Source organism: Rana temporaria, chromosome 4 (genome assembly GCF_905171775.1).
Source record: "Rana temporaria chromosome 4, aRanTem1.1, whole genome shotgun sequence".
In the NCBI taxonomy this organism is placed as follows: Eukaryota; Metazoa; Chordata; class Amphibia; order Anura; family Ranidae; genus Rana; species Rana temporaria.
Window position 1 is genome coordinate 122,259,063 of NC_053492.1, and position 24,923 is coordinate 122,283,985.

The 24,923-nt window shown below is 41.5% G+C and overlaps 1 protein-coding gene across 2 annotated transcripts in view; it reads right to left on the minus strand.

The window, feature by feature from the left end:
- Positions 1 to 24,923, minus strand: part of LOC120936548 (glypican-5-like) — a 349,040-nt gene that overhangs the window by 143,510 nt on the left and 180,607 nt on the right. For both annotated transcript variants that reach the window (XM_040348994.1, XM_040348995.1), the window contains one exon: positions 4,023 to 4,143. In XM_040348994.1, coding sequence (XP_040204928.1) covers positions 4,023 to 4,143 — 121 coding nt within the window. The remainder of the gene's footprint in view (positions 1 to 4,022; positions 4,144 to 24,923) is intronic.

Genomic DNA, 24,923 nt, shown 5'->3' on the forward strand with positions numbered 1-24,923 from the left:
CTGTTGGTGCTATATAAAACCTGTAAAATAATAATAATAATAATTTAAAGGTATGTAACTGGAAAAGCCCATCCATACTGGTTAATTGTGCCATAACTTCCCCACTAAACTGCTTTCTTTAACATACATGTGTCTCTAAATATAATAAATGAATACTTCCACAAAAAAATGAAAACAGTAGATGTTAGCATGGTTGTGTTGCTGCAGCCATAAAGTAGGTCCAATCACTTCCTGAACACAAGCTATGGCATTATGTCTGCCACGCGCATCTGTGTCACATCAAAAGAAAGCAAGTAAGCAAGTTCTTAATGGCAGCAAACCAGTAGTGAACATTTCACAAAATAACTTGTCTGGCACAACCTATAGTAAAACCTGGCTTAAATATTTGATGGACTAACAGGATCATCCTTTAACTAGGAAAGTGATTTATCAGCATGCCCACTGCAGATGTTTCACTACAGCTAGAGTACATTGCGCTATGTTTCTTTGCACAGCACCCTCAAACCAGTCCCAGCTGAATCAATACAGCAAATGTATGTGAATAAAAATATATAAAAAAAAAATCACATATGTTGGAAATACATCTGCAGTGTTAAAATCAACAGGGAAAGTTAGTCATGCTTTGAAAGCTTTGATGTTTCAGAAGATACTTATATAAATTATGATCAAACGACCTGTGCTATTTAGAGCGTTAAAAAAGAAAACACGAAGGAATTAATCAGTATTCTATCTTTTCTTTCCTAGGGAATAAATGAACACGTAAGAAGGGACCTCAGGCTGTCAGTCATTAGAAACAGCAAGCAGCAACAAACTACAATTATTAACTTATTCTATTTTATGCTATCAACGATTTACTTTTTAGTAAAAAATAAAGGTTTGTGATTTGGCAACTCCTGGGTTTGTGGTTCCTTTGTGCTTAGGGGAGCAGCTCCAGCAAAAGATACCTTGGGGCTTTGACTTTAGTGTAACAGATGACAAACACAGACTAAAGCTGGATAAACACTAGTAGAATTTCAAATGAAAATTTGCACACAAATTCTAAATGTTGTTCGAAAGAAGTTCAAGATTTCATGTGCTTTTAACATTCAATTTTGGAAAAAAAAATGACTTTATTAAAGGAAAACCACAAACACTGTTCGAAATTTCATACATTTGAGAAAAATCTCCATTCTGCTCCTTTGAATTTTCTTGTCTTTGCAGTAGAAAATTAACATTAATTTGATTACACTAATGATTAGAAAAATGAACATTCTTACAAGATTCTTACCACGGAAAATGTTGAACAAAATTCTACTAGTGCATACTCAGCTTCAGTTAGTACCAATTAAGTTTTATGATGTTAAAAAAGTTTTATTCTGATAACTGTATGGGGTTAACTACTGTAGTATTCAATAATAGTCAAAACTTTTGTTTTAGTTTTGGATAGAGTTAGGAAATGTTAAAGACACCTGCTGTGTCTCCCGCACAGAAAGTGAAGAGAAGTCTCTCCTACAAGGCACAGACTGCAAAAAAATGAAACAATAGAGAAGTTTCCAACAATCATTCTTTTCCAAAAAAAAAAAAAAATCCAAAGCTTGCCACCTGCAAAAGATGACGTGAAAATTTATATATATATATATATATATATATATATATATATATATACAGAGCTTTTTTTCTTAGAAAATAGGTGCAGGAACTTAACCAAGGCCCGTTTAGATTTCACAAACAGTAGAAGGGTCTTAAAGGGGCATTAACTACTAGAATTGCATTACATACAGAGTGCAGAGTTCAGGGGGTTACAAAGCTGTCACTTGTAAACACAGAAACCAGACTTCTGTGTTTACAAGTGATTGTGGTGAGCAGGCACCAAAGGGTCTGAGCCAGAGGTGGTGGAACTGAGTTCCCCCAAGTTCCCCCTGAAAAAAAGCCCTGTGTGTGTTTATATATGCATGCATGTGTGGGTGTGCATGTATGTATGTGTGTGTTTATATATGTGTGTGAGTGTGCATGTATGTGTGTGTGTTTATATGTGTATGTATAAATGTGTGTATATATGTGCAAACATGTGTTTACATGCATGTGTATGTATGCACATTGCTTTTAATCCTGACCCCCTATATGTGTACAATCAGAACTGATTTTTTTTACTGCTTCTTGATATTAACAGCAAGAAAATGCCGTTCTTCTAAAAAGTTGGATCACTCAGATCGCTTTTTCAGAGGCATTTGACAGGCGGTAAAGAGGCAATATGTTGCCTCCTGACCGCCTGTTCCAACTCCCTAAATGCATCATCACTATGCTGCAACTGCATGCAATGCACACAGTTTGGGGGGTGGTTGCAGTGCAGCCCCATTCACCTAGGGGTATACTTCAAGGGTGCTCAAAAAGATTGGCATAGAGGAGGCAATCTCTCCATTTCCCTCCTGCAGCCGCTGAATGAAGAGATTAGTTCCCTTATATGCAACCACCTCCACAGCTTCTCCTATGCAGGTTATTTCTGCTGCCCCCATGTGTGCTCTCCAGCCCCCCTGTGCTTTTCCACCCCCCCCCCCCCACTGTCCCCAGAGCTCTGCAGGCTTCTCCCCTCTCCCACTGGCTGCTAAGGGGGATCTGTCAGGATGAAGTCTTTTCTGAAAGGAGAGTCAGTGACCCGTAGTGATCACTGACTCTGTCTATTCATAACCAGTCACAAGGTGTAGTAAAGGCCCCTCCCATCTGTATGTGGGAGTGATGGAAAACAGCTGGCTCCACCAATAAACATTAGGAGAAGACAGGTAATTACAGAAAAAATATGTAAGATAATAAAGGTAAAATTAAAACCAAAAGGATGCTCAAGAGCCAACATATGTCAGGTCTCTATATGAAATGCTATACATACATAAAATTAAAAAGTAATAAATAGTAATAATAAATTCATACTAATAAAGATCCTGCTCTCTTTTTTTTGTTTAGCAGTGGAGCATACACACGGCCGGAATTCCAGGCGAAAAACTCTCATAGCAGTTTTCCCGTCGGAAAACCCGCTTGTGTGTACGGGGCATTACATATAAATGCGATGGGACTGTGACTCTCCAACCCACAAAAAACACCTCAAAACCATGGTAGCAGCGAACCCAAAGCTCATCCCCACAAAAAGCTTAGAAACATGGCAGAAACATGGCATAAGGACAACCCACAATGACAATGGTACAGGTAGTGGTACCCCTAATGCTACTAATTCCAGAGCGTTTGTATCTGGCATGAAAGGGTAAGGTAATGTTAGAACATTAAAGCTTACACTTGAAGTGGAGTAAGGTATTGACTAGATGGCCCAAGAAACAGCAGGTGTGTGTGATAGCAAACATACAGTATATACAACACAAATAATCAACTTTTAATGCAAGTCTGCCTGATAGCAGACATTCAAGGTACTTGCAAGCAGGGGTGTATTTAGGTTTTGTGCCGCCCTAGGCCTGGTGAAACTCGCGCACCACCTACTTTATATATGACGCACCCCTTCCTTTTTAAGACCCGCCCTGTAATTTTCATGGGATGAGGACAGGGTGGGATGAGGACATGGGGGCAGGGTGGGATGAGGACAGGGGGGCAGGGTGGGATGAGGACAGGGGGGCAGGGTGGGATGGGGACAGGGGTGCAGGGTGGGATGGGATTTTGCCGCCCCCCCGCAAAGTGCCGCCCTAGGCCTGGGCCTTGTCGGCCTAGGCCATAATACATCACTGCTTGCAAGATCAATATTATATGGAAGAAGTCCTCAGCATCACCATCTTTGAGACCCCCCCAAATCACACTATCTATTAATAACCAATAACAACACAGGACAGGATATGAGGTAGTGGGAGGGAGTTGAAGAAGCCAAGGATTTAGTTACAGTGCTTGTCTGGGTTTCAGGCTCCCTAGGGACACACTAGGATTTGTAATTTAATAAAGGTACTTGATAGCACTCTATGAATGAATAAAATAAACTTATGCCAATCAGAAAAGTATCAGTAGTTGCTATTCCAGCAACCATCAACCATTTGTAGCTCAGTGAGCACCCATACCTGTATGAAGAGACGCAGCTTATTGATGACTTGATTGATGATTACATTGGTCCCTCGTACCTTAACTTCTGGGTTGTTCACTTGATCCTTAAAATCACTGGAAACTACAAGGTTTGTATAGCTAAAAAATACAAAGAAAAATACATATATAGATAACTGCAATATTAATTGCAAAATGTGTGGCTTTGCATTTGGTTATACTTCATTTATTTCACAGACAGACCAATGATACTGTACTTTATATATAAATTACAGACACCTGCATAAAATGTATATTACACATTTGCACAGGTAGGTGTTTATATGAAAATAAAATGAATGCTACCTTAAAGGGGTTGTAAAGGTAAAAAAAAAAAATCCCTAAATAGCTTCCTTTACCTTAGTGCAGTCCTCCTTCACTTACCTCATCCTTCCGTTTTGCTTTTAAATGTCCTTATTTCTTCTAAGAAATCCTCACTTCCTGTTCTTCTGTCTGTAACTACACGCAGTAATGCAAGGCTTTCTTCCTGGTGTGGAGCAAGCCTCTTGAGGGGGCGAGCAGGAGGGTCAGGACGCCCACTAACACACAGCTCCTTTCTCTATATGCAAAGTAGAGAGTGTCCTGACACTCCTGCTCGCCCCCTCCCCCCAAGAGGCTTTCTCCACACCAGGGAGAAAGCCTCGCATTACTGTGTGTAGTTACAGACAGAAGAACAGGAAGTGAGGATTTCTCAGAAGAAATAAGGACATTTAAAAGCAAAATGGAAGGATGAGGTAAGTGAAGGAGGACTGCACTATGTAAAGGAAGCTATTTAGTGATTTTGTTTTACCTTTACAACCCCTTTAACCCAACTAAAATCAACATTTGCTGGATTTGCTGGATTAAAAAAACATTTGAATGTTTGCTATGGTTACTTTTACAGAATGGGTTAGAAGAAACATTTAAAAGGAATTCACTATCCTTCAATCAAACGTGCTTCAGCCAACGTTTTTTACCGTCATATACAACGGTGAGCCCCTTTCCTGCTTGGCCCCCCTCTCTGGTTTACTATTTGACCCCCCCCCCTACACTTATGATTCCCATGAATTTCTCTGTTCGATTAATAGGTTTATGACAGTTAGGGATTTCTTTTTGCTTTTAGGTGTTTTAAAGGACCTAATACATGCCCTAAAGGCTGTTTAGGCAACGACGCTGTATATACCATACTTGATCATTAACAGTCTGCTCCACAAACCTGTGCGGAGACCTGTTTAACCTGTAAGTTAAACCCTATTTTTCTACTATTTTTTATTTATGGTACTGTTATTTTCCATCTATTGAACTACTTGCCCCTCTGTTACTTCCCGGGTGGACCAGCTATGCTCCATCCAGGTTAAATCCTACTTTCAGTGTAATTGTAGATTATTTCTAACCTTTATTTCCTTATCTTGGATGACTTTCTAATTTCGTGATTCTTTCATAGTTATTTAGGGACTATTCAATGTATCTCATTGGGTACTTTTTCCCTTCTTTAAAGGTCTGTATCTGGTGGGTGGTTCCTGGCCTATTTTCAGGGCTCTTTGGGAGACGGGTCAACTTGTTGCACTGCATTGGCAATGATGATTGGCAGTTTTTAAAAATGTTTATTTTCTTTTTATATGATTATATGTTTTATGCATAAAATAGTTTAACTAATTGACATCTTTTGATGTTTCTTGTTCGTGTTATGTATATTCACCACTAGACCTCTATGCTCGTGATGAAGCGTCCTGTACGCGAAACATGTCGAGAGTAAAAGCAAGACTTACCATTCCGCATACCAAACTCAGTTTCAAGGATTAAAAGTTTATATACACTCTTCTGTGCTATATGATCTCATGTCATGAGTATATTTGCATAAGTATAAGTTGTTTTGTAATACCTTTTATAATATATACTGAGTTAGTATGCCGATGTTGTACTGTTTTCACGAAATTATGTATATTCTCTTTCATATACTTTTTTTATGAATAAATATTTATAGATTTTTTACATTCATTACTTGTACCGCCCAAAGTCCATTCTAGTAGCCCAGACTAATTTCCATTTCCAAATTTAAAAGGAAACTAAAGCACATATGTATGTGTCCATATTCTAAGGTATTATTCTGAATTTTAAACATAATCTTTTGTTATTTACAGACTTGACATATGATATTTGTGTAACTGAAATTCAGTATCTCAAATGACAGATTGGCAGTTTGGCAGACTTATGAACAGTCATCCACATAATCATTCATTCTTATGAAAGATCAAGCCATAAACAGTAACAAACTTTACTGTCAAAAAAGATTGCTCACTTCAGTACTATTAAAACTTTCAGTAGGATCTTCAATCTCTTTTTTGATGGCATATAACTCTATTCTTGATGACCAGACTTTCACTACAAATTCACAGAGGGTAACAATTGGCTTAATTCCGAAAGAAAGGAAGAATTTGGCCCACTTTTCTGTTTAAATGGGTCTCCACCCCCATCAAATATTTGGGAGTCAATATAACTCCTACAATGAAAAAAATATTATACACACAGGGCCAGATTCTCATACATTTACGTTGCTCCTGGGCAGCGTAACGTATGCGATTTACGTTACACCGCCGCAGGTTTACAGGTTTACATCCTGCTTCTCAGAACACTTACCTGTAAACTTGCGGCGGTGTATCGTTAAATCGCTCGGCGCAAGCCCGCCCAATTCAAATGGGGCGGGCACCATTTAAATTAGAAGCGCTCCCGCGCCGAGCGTACTGCGCATGCTCCGTCGGGTAAATTACCCGACGTGCATTGCGCTAAATGACGTCGCCCCGACGTCATTTGCTTAGACGTTTACGTAAATGGCGTCCAATAGTATGTTAAAGATAAATGTTCTTCCCATACTGCTATACCCCCACCTCAACACCCAGTCTCTTTGTGCTCTCCAACCCTGCCTTGCCCATATGTGAGTTGTCATTCAATCTACCTTCTGTTCTCAGTTCTAAAATCCTAAAGCTCACCATTTAAAGTTGGGCAAGTCCTCTTCCTCCTCGTTTTTTTTCTTAACATCCTGTAAGAGGCTACAAATACAAAGGGGGGAACTGAAGCGCTAGCCAATACTCCAAAGTGAGGGGTGGAAAATTAAACAATAAAAATTGAAGTGAAAAATTAATGCTGCTCAAATCTAAATTGCAATAACAACAAACAAACGATATGAATAAGGTGAATGATGAGCGCAAAAAATTGATGAATAGTGCACATAGAAAATAAAAATATATATAAATGTGAAACGTCCACTGTGAAAAAGATCGCATATATAAAGAGAAAAATACACCAAGGTAATACATACATCAGTGACCCTGTGATAATTAAATGAATGATACCCAAATGATAAACCAAAATATAAATCAACAATCCTCTATAATCAGAGGAAGTGAATAACCAAATGAGGCAAAGTTCATAGCCAGCAATCACTATGATAGTAAGAAGGGATGTGATCAAAATTGTCCCAAATGATGACAATCCATCCGTGCACATGTGATGAAAAAAATCCTTGTGTACAGCTGGGCTCACAGAGCGCTTACCTCCATATCATGAAAAACCAGCAGAGTGTATCCTCGGATGGGGTCAGTCCCAGAGACGAGTGTCTCCCCGACTTCCTCCTCGCTGGATCAGTGACCACGGTCCTATGGATCCTCGATGTGAGTGTCAGACAGAGACAGCGTCCTTCTCCCTGTGTTTGCAGTTGCGGTCTTCACCAAAATGGCGGCTCCGTTTTGCACATACACTAAAGGTGTCTCCAAATGGATAAAAAAGTCGTGACGTAACGCGTAAGGCCGCTTAGACGTGACCGGAAGTGACGTATTATCCCGTTCACACAGCCGGATTGCTGTTTTTATCGTTGTTTGGTAAAGCTTCTTTTAAGCTTAAACCACTGTTTATACCCCTTTTTTTACTTTAATAAAACCTGTATGGACATACTTCACCATTGGAAGTCTTTTTTATCCATTTGGAGACACCTTTAGTGTATGTGCAAAACGGAGCCGCCATTTTGGTGAAGACCGCAACTGCAAACACAGGGAGAAGGACGCTGTCTCTGTCTGACACTCACATCGAGGATCCATAGGACCGTGGTCACTGATCCAGCGAGGAGGAAGTCGGGGAGACACTCGTCTCTGGGACTGACCCCATCCGAGGATACACTCTGCTGGTTTTTCATGATATGGAGGTAAGCGCTCTGTGAGCCCAGCTGTACACAAGGATTTTTTTCATCACATGTGCACGGATGGATTGTCATCATTTGGGACAATTTTGATCACATCCCTTCTTACTATCATAGTGATTGCTGGCTATGAACTTTGCCTCATTTGGTTATTCACTTCCTCTGATTATAGAGGATTGTTGATTTATATTTTGGTTTATCATTTGGGTATCATTCATTTAATTATCACAGGGTCACTGATGTATGTATTACCTTGGTGTATTTTTCTCTTTATATAAGAGATCTTTTTCACAGTGGACGTTTCACATTTATATATATTTTTATTTTCTATGTGCACTGTAAGAGGCTATTAGAGGTGTCCAGGGGCCTGGTGCTACCAGGTTTTAGGTTTTCCACACAGAACGCAGTTTAAGACCTACTGTAGAGACATTTATACGATCTTCTTTTGTTGTATTCTGAATGTATAGTTATTAACAATTCCCAAATCTGTATCACTCGTTAAATAAAAAATTACACATTGTAAATATTTTCACATGATCGTGTCAGATTATATGAAATATATACTTCCTGGTATAGGAAGTATCTAGGAATGTTACAATTTATTAACCTACTAAAAGAGTAGAACATATTCACTTTGCAAAGTGAAATTCAATTTGTCTTAATAAATATAGTGAAACAAAGTGATTTTTATTTTTTGCTTGCACATGAGTAGGTGTTTAATGCTCTTGTGACTTAAGTTTTTCAAACTTTGATGCTCAAACCAAATTTAGCAACATCAAAATGTATTTATTTATTTTAAGCTGTGACAACCTCCAGCCTCAGGGATGGTGGGCTGGAAACTCATTATGTGGCTGGATTCTTCAAGTTCAGTGCCTTTAATTTTCAGCACTACATTAAAGGAGTTGTAAAGGTTTATTTTTTTATTTTCTAAATATGTTCCTTTAAGCTAGTGCATTGTTGGTTCACTTACCTTTCCCTTCGATTTCCCTTCTAAATGTTTGTTTTCTTTGTCTGAATTTCTCCCTTCCTGTTCCTCCTCAGTAAGCTGTTCTGACTAACCCCGAGTCACAACGGCTCGGATGATGGTGGAAAGCTTACTGAGGAGAAACAGAAAGTGAGAAATTCAGACAAAGAAAAAACATTTAGAGGGGAAATAGAAGGAAAAGGTAAGTGAACCAACAATGCACTAGCTTAAAGGAACCTATTTAGAAAATAAAAAACAAACCTTTACAACCCCTTTAACCACTTAAGGACCGCCTAACACCGATATACGTTGGCAGAATAGCACGGCTGGGCACAATCACGTACCTGTACGTCTTCTTTAAGTGCCCAGCCCTGGTCCGAAGCTCCGTGACCGCGGGACCCGCGGACCCGATCGCCGCCGGAGTCCCGCGATCGGTCACAGGAGCTGAAGAACGGGGAGAGGTGTGTGTAAACACACCTTCCCCGTTCTTCACAGTGGCAGTGTCACTGATCGTCTGTTCCCTGATATATGGAAAGACGATCAGTGACGTCACAAGTCCAGCCCCGCCCCCCTACAGTTAGAAACACACATGAGGTCACACTTAACTCCTAAACTGCAATTGTAATTTTCACAATAAACAATAAACAATAAACAATGCAAGAATACGTATCGGCTTAAACTGAGGGGAAAAAAACGTTTTTTTATATCTTTTTTGGGGATATTTATTATAGCAAAAAGTAAAAAATATTGAATTTTTTTTGTTTATAGCGCAAAAATTAAAAACCGCAGAGGTGATCAAATACCCCAAAAGAAAGCTCTATTTGTGGGAAAAAAAGGACGCCAATTTTATTTGGGAGCCACTTCGCACGACCGCGCAATTGTCAGTTAAAGCAACGCAGTGCCAAATCGCAAAAAGGGGCAAGGTCCTTAACCTGCATATTGGACCGGGTCTTAAGTGGTTAAGGAGGACAGGTCCACATTAGGGATCACAGCTGGGATGCAGTTCCTTGCATTTTTACAACAATTGTACACATTTTTAATAAACTTTGATGAAATGTTTTGACGTGACATAACAGCTTGGCTGCCTTGCATAGAAACGCAGGGACACACAGACAACTGTGAAATGGTGTGGAAAAATGCAACTTGTCTGCATTTTTCTGCATTGCTATGCCCCACAGTGTAGAAGTGCAAACACTGTTTTCTGTGTGTCTTTGCAGAGAAAAAGCAGCTCTTTTTTATAGTGTGAACCTCCCCTTAATAAAAACCCAAGTTTACACCCGAGTCAGTTTAAACCACCAAAACACTAAAGTGCACAGAAACTGTACCCCCTTAAGATTCTAGGAGCCATCGCTATGTTTCCTGTAAATAAATATGTTGCTTACAAACACTAGGGCGAAGAAAAAAAGCAATAATCCTAAGCAACTTGTCAGATATATGTTTTCACTTTCTAGATCCAGAACCATGGGGGAGTTTGGATGTTATGGACAGCCTAGTGAGCAACCCCCACTGCATTAAGTCATTTAATTTATTTTTTTCCTTGAAGTAATCTTTTTCTGTTAATCAGTTTTAGCGCCAGTTAGTGTGTAAAGGTGTGTCTAAAATGCTAGTAGCATTACAGGGAATGTAACAGGTGCATATCTTAAAGTGGTTGTACAACGTAAACTCTTGCATATAACAAGTGAAGTGGATAGCCTCAGGTGATATACAGAGATGAAATAAATCCTCCTACATAAGTTATAGCTGTTTATCTGCAGCTCGCTCTGTTGTAGATTGTTCTAAAACACACTAAACTCTAATCTCTAGCAGGCAGGGGACGGGGATCTGACATCACACATACTGCAGAGCTAAAGAACAGAGTTCAATGTAATCTGATAGCTGAGTGGAGGGAAGGGACACACTCCCTCAAACATGCTCATAGAAAAACATTCAGAACTGAGGCTATGAGTCACCTGCTGTATGCTGGAAGAGGGACAGGTCACCTCCTGTTCCTGTTTCATTGTTGGTATAACCTGTCATAAGAGACTAATGGGCCATACACACGACCGAACATGTCTGCTGAAACTGGTCGGTGGACCAGTTTCAGCAGACATGTTCGGTCGTGTGTAGGCCCGCCGGGCCTTTTCCCAGCGGGCAAATATTTCTGGACTTGTTTTAAAACAGCCCGCTGAAATCCTGCCCGCTCGGACATGTTCGGTCGTCTGTACAGACCTACCGTACATGTCCGAGCGCCCGCCATCCCTCGCATGCGTCGAATGACTTTGACGCATGCATGGAAGCATTGAACTGGCAGGGCCGCCCACGTCGCGGCGACGGGGCGGACACGCCCCGCGTATTGTTTACGCGCGGATTTCTGTATGATGGTGAGTACAGCCACCATACAGAAATCCCCGGGCAGACATGTACGGTGAAAACGTACATGTATGCTCGTCTGTACGCGCCCTAAGACCCTTTTCACACTGAAGGCGCCTTTCAGGCATTTTAGCGCTAAAAATAGCGTCTGTAAAGCACCTAAAAAGCACCTCTCAAGCCTCCCCAGTGTGAAAGCCCTAGTGCTTTCACACTGGGGTGGTGCGCTTGCAGGACCAGAAAAAAGTCCTGCAAGCAGCATCTTTGGGACGGTGCGGGAGGGCTGTGTGTATACACTGTTCCTAAACCGCCCCGCCATTGAAATCGATGGGCAGCGCTGCCAAAGCATCTGCAAAGCGCTTCAGCCACAGGGCTTTTTGGGCAGTTTTAACCCCTTTCACTCAGGGCTATAAATATGAGATCCGTCATGTGACCTGGACGCTTCCTGACGACGTCACCACAAGTAAACGTACTATGAAACGCATCATGGTCATGCTACTCTGTCCAGCCACTTCCGGTTTTGGCACTTTGAGGCGGTGGAACACACCCCATACCCACGCAAGTGAGACCAAGTGCGGCGAATACTCCACATCATATCTGGCTGCAATTATGCTTGATACCTTAGTGCCAAGGACTAGGCACTTTTTAAATTAAGTGGCCATTTGGCCTGTGTTTTGTATTAATTAATTTTATTAAATACGGAATGACACTATGGTTCGCCTCTCTTCATTTTTTTCCTGACAACCAATTTGGTGGAGTCCATTCTTTGGCTTGTCCCTCTAGGTACCAGTACAGACCTGAGGAATAAAACTGTACTAAAGCCCTACATGACCTTTCTTTAAACAAGAGGTCATGGTAGTTTGGTATGTAGGTTACTGGTTTGTCAGTACAAAGCACATGCACTTTATTGCAGGTTGATTTCTGCACGATTGTATGGTTTATTTATTATTAATATACACTGCTTTCTAAGTTACATGTTTATCATTTAATGTTTGTTATCTATTCATCATAGATTATTGCACTATTGTACTTTACTTTATTAGCGCCCCCTTATCACCATACACCCCCCACTTCTAACCCCTTTGTCAACCCCTTCTTTGGGTTTAAAAGTGCCCCGCTCCCACCCGCACTGCGCCGGTAAAGTGCCATTAAAACGAGTGCCGATTTACCTCTAACGAGGCCCGTGCCCCAGTGTAAAAGGGCTCTAATGCAGATTGCAGAGAGGAGAAATCAGAGCGGGCCACACATGATACTTTGGATTCAGGCTAGTACACTCTATATAGAATGATGTGTTTTGTTCATTTGTTTCATGTCTGAGCTTTGAAACCACTTTAAAATAAACATTTTGGAAGTAAAAAGTCTCCCATGGATGACCTTACACACCCCAGTATGTTAAACATCTTTTCAGTTTAGTTTTTAAGTATTAAGCTAAATGGGTGGGCTTGGCCTAATGGGTTATTCCTGGGGGGGCGAATGGGGAGGTGGAAGGTGTTGGAATTTGTGAAGCTCGTTAGTTAGTTAGGGGGGCCAGGAGAAGGGGTCTTTTTTGCTGTTTATTTTTTCCTTTAAAAGCAACGGAGTCCACCTTGCGTGAATGAGGGCTTATACCTTCTCTTCTCTACTTTAAAGGAAAACAATAAAAAATAAATAAAGGAAAAAATAAACAAATAAAGCTTGTCGAGCGCCGCCGTCTCCTATGGCGAGATCTGATGAAAACAGACAGCATGTCTGTTTTTATCATATCTCACCCGACCTGATCCACCATGGACTGATTTTGGCGGATCGGATCGGGTCGGATGTCAGCGGATGTGTCTCTGCTGACTGACATGCGACGCTCCATAGGCTAGCATGGAGCGGCCGTTGAGGTCCCCCGACAAAACTGACAGGCGTGTGAAAGGGGCCTAAGAAAAGAAGGATCCAAGCAGCGATATGAAAGTAATGTTACTTAGGTTAAGAGTAGTTGTAATATTCACTATTGGGCAGACTGTATGGCCTTACAATTCTAGTTTCATGAATTTAATATGTGATGCTGCTAGTTTTATTTTTATTTGCTCTATTTGTTAGGGCTAAAGGCTAGATTTGTTTTCTATTCTAATGTATGTTTATTCCTTCCCTTGGTATTGAAATTGTTTATAAGTTTTTGTTACAATTGAAAAATTTGAATAAAGAATTATATGTGACAAAAGTCTCCCTCTTTCCCTTCTCAGAAAGCTGGAAGGTTTGCATGGAACCTAATATTCTATAGTAAGAAGGCTATTACCGAAAAACACTGATGGAAAATGGCTTCCGCTTGCAAGTTGTATTTATTTATCGATAAATAGTATGAAACCCATGCCAATGTTTCATACACTTATGCCGCGTACACACAATCAGGCTTTTGCCTGGCCAAATCACATCGGAATTCCATCGAAAAAAAATAGAACATGTTCTATATCTAAACTCTGATGGAATTCATCAGAATTTCCGATGAAAAAACTCAGATGGGGCTACACACGATCGGAAAATCCGATGGAAAAAGTCCATCAGACTTTTTCCATCGTGTGTATGAGGCATTAGATGTGTTTGCAGATAAAAAAAATATTTACAATTTATTACACCATAATCAAAGCATAAGAGGAAGGTCCAGCTGATAATAGAATAGTGCAGCTGCTTTCTTAGACATGTTGTACTTCCTTATTTCCTGTTCAGATCAATTGTAAATGAATAAGAAGCCAATGTGTCAAAGCAATGCACGGTATGTCCTATTTTTCATATCAGTAAGGTCACTTGGAGTTAAAAAAGCTGCCTGTAAGCAACGCCATACTATGTAACTTTTTCAACCGTTCCTGTTAAGAAAATTTTCCAGATTTAGACCAAAAAACGATGTTAATACTAATGTTACACTGAATTTCAAATAATTAGTTATATTACATAGTTACATAGTTAGTCAGGTTGAAAAACACTAGGGGAAAATTTGACATCTTGTTATTTACAAACTGTAAGTACTTTTTTTTTATTACATACAGTAAGAGCTTGAATCTGTCCCTGCCTGCACATCAATGTTACTTTTTCTTATAAAACTGTAAAGTGTCAGCATCAGTGCTGATCAAATCAGGATAAGTGATTGGCTCACTTGAAGGATCATAGAACTCAGGAATTTGGTCATGATTCATGAATTATATGATTCTCCACCAGCTTGACAAATCGGTATTAAGTATAAGAACAAAGGGCCAGATCCACAGCCCCGCAGCGCAACGTAACTTAACAGATTTAAGTTACACTGCCGCAAATTTCCTAAGTTAGGTATCGATCCACAACACACTTACCTGGAAATTTGCGGCGGTGTAACTCAAATCCGTCCGGCGCAAGGCGTTCCTAATCTAATGGGGCGAGTCCCATTTAAATTAGGCGCGCTCCCGCGCCGGACCTACTGCGCATGCTTGTGACGCAAATTTCCCGACGTGCTTTGCGCGACATGACGTCATTTTTTGATCGGCGCGTAGCGTATTTCCGTATTCCCGTACGGCTTACGCAATTGACGTAAAATTTAAAAATTTGACGCTGGAAGGACGGCCATACTTTACACAGCAGTACCCCTGCTGTGTAAAAGTAGGGCTGCTTTACAAAAGTGTAACTAAGCGACGGGAAACTAACGTAGCGGCGACGTAGCGAACGCGAAAAAGCTTTGAGGATCGACGTAACTCCTCATTAGCATACCCGACGCGTAATTTCGACGATGAATGCCCCCAGCGGCGGTTGCGGTACTGCATCTTAAGATCCGGCAGTGTAAAACTATTACACCTGCCGGATCTTCTGTCTATCTCTTGGAAACTGATTCTGTGGATCAGTTCCAAAGATAGAAACAGGGATACGCAGGCGGAACAGCAGATCCGCCTGCGTATCTCTTTTGAGGATCTGGCCCAAAGGGCTCATTCATGGGTCAATGAATAATTCCTGATTCAGATCTTATTGGCTAAGGAACTTAGGCTTTGTACACACGGACGGACAGTCCGCTGAAAATGGTCCGCCGGACCGTTTTCAGCGGACATGTCCATTCGGAGATTTCTGTCTGATGGTTGTAGAAACCATCAGACAGAAATCCGCGCGTAAACAATACGCGGGGACGTGGCCGCGCCGTCGCCGCGGCGACGTGGGCAGCCCTGGAAGTTCAAAGCTTCCACGCATGCGTCGAATCAGTACGACGCATGCGAGGGATGGCGGTCGGTCGGACATGTCCGGTGAGTCTGTGTCCGGACAGGTTTCCAGCGGACAGATTTGTTAGCAGGCTAAGCAATTTTTGTCCGCTGGAAACTGTCTGATCCGCCGGACAATTGTCCGCTCGGGCCTACACACGACAGAATCTGTCCGCTGAAACTGGTCCGTCGGACCAGTTTCAGCGGATAGATCCGGTCGTGTGTACGGGGCCTTAGAAGGTAAAAGATCTCTAAATGAAAGATACTAATATGCTGGCAACACATCTTGACTAGGTGTTTTTGTTACAAAAAGCTGGCTAATCCACAAGCCTCCAGAGTTTTTAATTGTAATAAGAGTATTCAAAGTCATGTCTGGCAAGTACATTTTTTAGGTCAATCATGCAAGCTCAAGGAACCCCTAGTAACCTGGCGGTTGTTATACTATTTTCCCATTGGAATATTATTTTCATAGAACATTGATTCATAGTCAATTTACTATATTTTACACTGAACAACAGAAACATACTCCGTAATATCAAGCGTAAAACAAATATTTGCAAGGTGTCTTAAATAAATTACAATGAAAAATGTAATTATAAGTATACTCATGATTCAGAGGAGTATCTAGTAAATGCACTTTTGCCAGCACTTACAACCTTAAAGTGGTTGTAAAGACACAAGGGCCCGGATTCAGAAAGCACTTACGCCAACGTATCTACTGATATGCCGCGTAAGTGCACAGATGCGCCGTCGTATCTATGCACCTGATTCAGCAAGTAAGATACGCCTGAATTTTGGCTTCATACGACCGGCGTAAGTATCCTACGCCATTGTATCTTGTGCGCATAGTTACGCTGGCCGCAAGGGGCGCTTCCATTGATTTACGAGTCGAATATGTAAATGAGCGAGATACGCCGATTCACAAACATACTTGCACCCGTCGCATGAGTATACGCCGTTTACGTAAAGCGTACGTCCGGCGTAAAGTTATTCCACCTATAGGAGGCGCATCCAATGCAAAAGGAGGCGCATCCCATGCAAAAGTATGGACGACGGAACAGCCGTCGCATTTTACGTTGTTTACATAGGACTACGTGAATAGGGCTGGGCGTAGGTTACGTTCAGTGATTCGACGTATCTTAGGCGTTAGGTCCGACATGATTCTGAGCATGTGCACTGGGAAGCGCCCACGGGACGGCGCATGCGCAGTTTGTTCGGCCCTTCATTTGCATGGGGTCACGGTTAATTTAAATGTATCACGCCCACTACCTTCCCACTTTGAATTAGGCGGGCTTACGCCGGCCAATTTACGTTACGCTGGCGCAACGTAGGGAGCATGTGCTTTGTGAATACTGCTCTTGCCTCTCAGAGTTACGTTGGCGTAGCGCATATGAGATGCGCTACGCCGGCACAAAGATGCGCTATCCGGGCCAAGGTTTTTTTCCTTCATGCATTCAATGTATGAAGGTAAACAACCTTGTGTGCAGCAGCCCTCCCGCCCCACCAAATACTTACCTGAGCTCCCTCTCGATCCAACAATGTCCACGAGATCCTTGCCTCTCTGGGGACTTCTGGCAGCAGGGGAATCCCTTTGGCAGCAGCAGGAGCTATTGATAAATTCCTAGGTAGGGATCAGTGTTAATTTTGGCAGCAAATTTTGATTTAGTTTTAGTCTTAGGACTAAAATGGCATTTTAGTTTTAGTCCTATTTTTTCTTCTGCAATTGCTTTAGTTTTAGTCGTATTTTGTCGACTAAATCTACAGTACATTTTAGTTGACTAAAACGAATTTTAGTTGTCCAAAATCGAATGGGTGTAATTAAATTGTAATGCATTAGTTAACATTTCTCTAACATTTCCACACTCAATATTTACTGCTGGAGTGAAAGCATGATATTATTTATAGTATTGAGGAATGAACATGCACTACAGACCAGTATTAGCTTTAAAGTCAAATTTCAATTTATTTTTAGTCAGTCTTTTGACTAAAATGCCATTTTAGTTTTAGTCGTATTCTATTTTTCTGTATTCATTCTACCCTATACTATTGCAAACCTCTCAGGGACTACTTCAAAGAAACCCACAGCATCATACTGCAATCACCATGCTTCATGGTGGGGATGGTTTATTTATGATGATGTGAAGTGTTTGGTGGCCAAAAAGCTCATGGACATATTTTTTTCTTTAGATTAATTGATTTTAGAGTCACCCAGGTTCTTTCTGGAAAATTGTAGGTGAGATGTTATATGAGTTTTAGTCTACAGTGGTTTTGTTTTGCCACTCTCACCAGATTCACATTACTAATTGCGACTAGTAAAGCATCCAAGACAGAGTTCTATGCATAGTCTCTCCATTTTCAGCCACTGAGCCTGTAAATTCTTAGAGTGGATGTTAACCCTCACATAAACCCAGTGAAGTAAACAGCCTCAGATAATACACAGGGATGAAACAAATCTCTCTATACAGTTGAACCTCGGATTACGAGCATAATCTGTTCCAGGAGTATGCTCGTAATCCAAAGTACTTGCATATCAAAGCAAGTTTTCCCATTAAAGTCAATGGAAATAAAAATAATGTGTTCCGCATTGACTTCAATAGGATGCAATACCGAATGTGGCCAGAGGTGGGGGGCGCCAGAGAGCGCCAAAAACGGCCGAAAAGACCTGAGGACACTTCGGCTTGGCTACAGGCCAAATGAGGTACTGCAGGCCTTTTTTTGGCTCTGCTCGGGTCCTGCGCCCCTGTACCTCAGGCCAAATAAGGTACTGCAGGCCTATTTAGCTTGAATTCTGCTTGTCTTGTGAGTCAACACTCACAAACCGAGTCAGAATTAAAAAAAAAAGTTGCTCGCAAATCAAAACGGTCTCAAACCAAGTTACTCTTAAACCGAAGTTCCACTGTATAAGTTTTACATGTATATTTGCTGTCTTCAGCTTTATATACTGCGTCAAGCCTGACAAAGGAGTGCGCACCATCAGTATTCCCCTGGTGCGCATTCTCTGAAATGCGTTGCTTCCACGTCCGAGACGTCATCCCGTTGGCCGCTGCGTTCCAGCCCTCTCTGTGACCCACTAATTGTGTTCCAAGCCTCGCTTTGTATCCTCCTCATATGCCAGAAGATCCCTGCTGGACAGGACGCCGGATACACATGGAGAAACAGAGTGTGTACAGCGCTGACAGTTGAGACGGAGACTGAGTTCATTAGACTTTATTGTGCCTGTCTAAGGATACTACTATGTGAGTCTTTTAATGCACTTGTTTATTAAATGTATAACAGTCTTACTTAAGAGGCACCTGTTCTTTTCTTCTCTCTGTGAAACTCACAGGCAACACTGTCCCTCTTTTGTCATGTGGATTTGGCCATTGGTCTCCAAAATCTTGTGTTAGCAAATGGTTTCCCTCTGTATACTGGGTAAAAGGCAGCAGGCTTCACCAGCATCTGTGGCTCTCTCCAAAGTCCTCAAATGTCTACCACTGTGCCTCTCTACCTCTCAGGTGCATCGGTAAACAGTATGCCAGCAGCCAAATGGGCACATAGTCCTCTCAGAAGCAGCTGCCACACTTCTCCTCAGCCCAGGTATCAGCAGGAAGCCATTTCTCCTCTTTGCCACAGTGCCTTGTGAAATTTGCAATCTCCTCTTTCCAGCTTACAAATCTAGCTCAGTCTGTTAGAACTACACCTCCCACAATCCTTGCAGTCCACATTCTATATGCATCTTTATTCAGTAGAGTGCAGGCTGGACACTGGATGTACAATTCCACAATAACAGTAATCTCCCCCCCCCCCCCAAACAGTGTATGTGTAAAAATCTTCTCTGCAGCACAGACACAGAGTACTTTTCCTGCTAGAGCTCCAGACTGGGCTACACAGGTGTTTAAGCACTTTTTCAACATTGGGTGCAACCCTGCATTGAAATGACCAGAAATACAATTGTGGTCCTAAGCACCTTTGCACCTTTACTGTGACCTTGTTTAGAAGGGAAGAGGCATGCAAAGTTGGTGTAGCAGCTATTATTTTCCATCCTGACATCACCCACCTCCACAGTAAGAAACTTGGAAGACAATATTGAAACTACTCCAGCACAGGAGGTATCAAAGGAATGGAAAACATTGTCATAGTTTTAATTGAGTGTGAGAACTTCTTAAAGCAGTTGTATTCCCTGCTTGGAATTTTTTACCTACAGCTAAGCCTATAATAAGGCTTAGTTGTAGGTAAAAAGAAAATCTCCTAAACCTGCACAGTTTAAGAGATATTCACCCTGCATGCAGCCGCTGACGTCAGCAGCGCATGTGCTCTGCAGGTCTGGTGTATCCTGCTGGAACTTGCCGGAATGGAGGGCTCTCGCACACTCATGCGCAGGAGTGACATCATGGCAGCTCTGGCCACTCACAGCGATCCCAGAATAAATGCTGAGGGAACACGTCAGATAACTCAGCAGTGGCCGGGCACGGCTGCAGGGCTTCATTCTAAGGTAAGTATTTCATAATGTGCTAGTATACGCGTTGCAGGGTTTTTTTTTTGTTTGTTTTGTTTTTTCTCGGTTTACTATCACTTTACATACAGCTTGAGGATGACAGAAGAGAAAAAAAAGATGGCAGATGTCTATTTTGAGATAGAAAGCTCTGGGTTCATATGACAAATATACACTTGAGGCTTGAATGTCTTCCTGAGAAAGTCAAGGGAAATATCTGCATAGAGCAACAGAGCTATTCGGACTACTCAGGCTATTCGGAACTACTCGGGCCATGTTCAAGTAAAACTAATTTCTCTGGTGGAGTTGCAAAACAAGGTCTTAAGCTGACCATACACTGGTAGATTTTTGAATGAACATTGGTACAAAACATCTCGTAAGCTAATGCTAACATAGACTACTTCCCCTGTATCCTGCAATGCGATCCCGAGTCTGGCTCGAGGTTACCGCTTTTGGTATGTAAAATCCACCCCGGGCCTGACTCGGGAATACCGCCAGGGAGGTTTATCAACGTAAAGAGTGAAAAGTGCTGTTCTTCCAGATGTGTTCAGAAAAGCCTACAGTACAAATATTGTTCCTCATGCCTTTGTTTTCCATATAATCTATTGTAAGTCTCTGATCTGATAGCTGTTTAAAGCCGCGTTCCACCCTTAGAAATATTTTTACATTTTCCCAGTCCTTTATTAATACTAAAAAACATTTGTAGTAAAAAAATGTTTTAACTTACTAGAAGTACCCTGTTGCTAGGTGGTGGCTCCTACTCTGCCACTTCCGGCTTCGCGGCGCTCTGCTTCCTCCCTCGCCTGTGCTCCTGGGCAATGTGAGTCATCCCAGGAGTCAGTGGGCAGGACTGTGTTAAAAAATTGCGTTGTTTCCAGACAGGAAATGATGTGATTTAAGGCGGATTTAAGGCTTACCTTGGTTGCCATCACAACGGGGTGGGCACTTCCGACATACAGCAGCACCGTATCCCAGAAGTTAATGCTTGTGGGCTTTGCCTGCCCACAAGTAAGACGGGAATGCCCGAGCAGCATTAATATAAGGCAACTTTTTATATAAAATATTAAGAAAAGCAGCGCTATGTACAAGACTAACCAATGCTAAATATACATAATATGATAGTAAGAGATAGATTTAAAAAAATATATATCATTTATGTGGATGGAACTCCGCTTTAGGTGTATCTTTTACATCTCTTCTCGTAGGTTGTACAGAATCATCTAAAAACAAAAGCCCTACGCTCAGCCTTTGTTGTTTTCTCTCTGAGGGTCTGCATTATGATTAATAATCAAGTTATCAATTCTGACAGCATCAATGTGTGAGGTTAGAGATGACGTACAGTCCTTTATAGCCTCCATTATCTGGGACAGAGATGGTTTATCTTGCCCCAGAGAATCCCTGAGGTCTGCAAGGATATGTCACTGTGTGTAGATCTGGCATTAACCCCATCTTGAAACTGTAGAGGAGTCAGCATTATCAAGGGGGAAGATTTCCTCAGGGAAGATTACAGACAGATCCTAGGTTTCCTGCAGAACTTTCATTTCTTTATTCCGCTGACAGGCTGTGGATGCAGGGCATCACTTGCAAGCTCCTCCAAGGAATTTTGCTGTTGTTGCAGTCCAGCGTGCTTTGTATTGTTTGTGTTGTGCTTGATATACCCCCCCTAAGCAGGGAGATCTTCTGTTAAACTTTTTAATAGAGTAAAGTGGGAAAAGAAACCCATTAAATGCTTTTTGAGGTGCTTCTGCTCTTTGGTCCTCATGTGTTATGCAAAGGTTTACTGGACTGTTTCTTGAGATCATTGCTGTGTTGACTTTACCATTTGATGCTGCTTTTTTACACAGGCTATAAATGTGCAAATCAATTTGTAAACTTCACACGTGCATTTATAACTATGGTCCATAAAGTTTATATAAGTTACCAGAAATGTTGCTGTTTACAATTGACTACCAAAAAGTGGTTCCAACAAAATATGGGCCTAGACTTTTTTAATAGAGGATTTTTATTGTCTTTTAAAAAGTCTAACAATTACACAATAAGAACAGCTGGTTCAAAGGTTGGGAGGGTTAACACTGACCATGACGGCCCCTGCAACTTATCAAAAGTGACCTTTGAGTTCACAGGTGATTTGAATAGGGGGACTTATTATAAGTGTTTGTATTATTTAAGGGATGGGAGTCTAGATGTTTTTAATGTTGGAATATTTTTGCATCGAGGAACAATATTTAGGGTGAGTAGGTAAATCTTGGAGTTGTTAATACTGGGGAGAAAAAAATGCAGTTTTTAAAACTTTTTTTTGCATTGATACATGTCTCCTGGGGCAGGACCCAGGTCCCCAATACCATGCATATAAGCCTTTAAAATTAGCACTTTTGATTTTTCATGCTAGTGTCCCAAAGACTTTACAGGGTTCAGCGACTTGCTTTCGAATTTTCCCCGAACTAAGCATATTGTTCGGTGTTTGCCAGAACACCTGAACAACCAAAGTTCGGTCCGAACTTATGCTCGGGCCAAACCGTTCACCCATCCCTACCTGGAAGTTGATGTTGAGCCTCAGCCTATGCTTGGCTAAGGGCTTGAAGAAATCCAGACTAAACGATACTTGCTAGAGGGGTCCTGGCATGACCGAGGAATGTTGCATGGTAGATGGTAAGCGACAGCTATCTTTGGGCATTGTGAGTAAGACCCCTGCTAAAGACTCTCAATGTGTATGTGCTTGGGAAAGTACATGTTGGATATCCCCCACCCCTATCCTTCTCCTGTTCAAGTTTTCTGTTATAAATCCCCAAAAAACTATACTAGAGACTACATTTGTTGGTGTGCTTGGAACTGTGTCTGGGTCTGGCAGCCTCTGTACTCTGGCAAGGAAGACCTAGTTATTATCAGCAGGGGTAAGCGCTGCATATACAATGCAGATCAATAGGTGGGTTGGCCCTCTGAGGGGTGCCCCACTGGTAAAAGCAAAAAATTGAGTATAGACATTACAGAGCTTGATATGATAATGAAATAATATAGGGCCAGATTCACGTAGAATGGCGGCGGCGTAACGTATCATTCAGATTCACCAAGCACTTGCGTGAAAACTTCCGCTGGCGGCCTCCGGCGTAAGCCTGCGTAATTCAAAGGGGCGTGTGCCATTTAAATTAGGCGCGCTCCCGCGGCGGACCTACTGCGCATGCTCCCCTTTAGCAAAAATTTAAAAAACCAAGCAGTGATAAAATATTAAATACCACCAAAAAAAAGCTCTATTTGTGTAAAAAATTAATGATTTGGGCCATTAAAGTGTGACAGCGCTGAAGCTGAAAATTGGCCCAGGCAGAAAGGGGTGAAAGTGCCTATAATAATGTTAACATATTTTTAGAGAAAATATTATTTTGATATATTTGGGGGGAGGAGGTAGGGGTCTGTCAGGTAGGCTGTACGGGGCCCTGTGAATTCTAACAGCAGCCCTGCTCATAATGGTTAAGATAACTTTACTGTAAAAATGCAGCATGACAATACAAAAGGAACAACATCCTGCCCCTGATCCTTACTAAGATAGTGTAGTGGCTCAAGCATACCTCTGTGATTTGAGAATCCATTATGGCATTGTCCATGGTTGGATAGTTGTTTGTAAACCCTGGTTTCTTTAGCACCACACTTGCATCTACAGGTGAGTCTGTAATACACTTGTACACACATTCCCGCTCTCCGGAACCTTTGGATCCTAATTTTCCATATTTTTAAAGCACAGGTGGGCAAGCCAGAACCGAAAGCCCGGGAACTGAGCTGAAAATGTAACCCTTTCCCCAGAAAGTACTGAGTAACTAACTGCATAGAATGAGGTGAGAAGATTCCATCAAGGAATCCATAAAGATCTTAAACTGAGCTCAAATGCAAGCAGGATGTACCCAAAGGCAGTTTTTTTTCCCTGAACTTCAGGTGAAATGTAAAACAGAATCTACACTCAGTGTTACTTATGGAGCAGTAGAGACATCCACTCAACAAAATCATTGTTGAGTGGATGTTGGTCAGTTGAATCTCATACGACCTTCTTATGTCTTTCGTGGAATGAGATCTCTGTTTTTGGGTTCCCAAGGTTTGTCCACCATGGCCATTATTAAAGCGGAGTTCTGGCCACAATTTCACTTTTTAAATATAAATACCCCTGTAATACACAAGCTTAATGTATTCTAGTAAAGTTAGTCTGTAAACTAAGGTCCGTTTTGTTAGGTTGTTACAGCATTTAGACACTTTATAAAATAGAAATTGACTGGGGCCATCTTAAGTGTGGGCATCATGAAGCCAGACTGTATGACTTCCTGGATTTCAGCCTTGCAGATCTCGCACATGCTCAGTGCTGCACAAGATCAGGTTTCAGCACCTGTACTGTCCAAGTCACATGATTCTTCGAAACTGGGGAGTGCACAGACTCCTGGAAAGTTACTGCGGTGAAGCTTAAGCACCTAGGTGCAGGAAGAGGGAAGATTAACTATTCTGCCTAGCAACAACACTTTGAAGGCATCTAAAAAAAAGAAAAATTTCTTAAAGGACTAATGATTTTTTTTTTAAACTACTGATGTAATGTTATATTTATGGGTGGAACTCCACTTTAAACAATCTTACTCAACCTGTCCAATGATTGTGATTGCAACAGAGGCAGAGCCAAGCTCTCAGCAGGCCCACCGCTAGGTTCCTCGAGAGATAAAAGAGACCATTTAGTGATCTAAACATTTTGTGAAATAAATGTTTAGAGCAGAGTGACACTTTAAAGCCCCACAG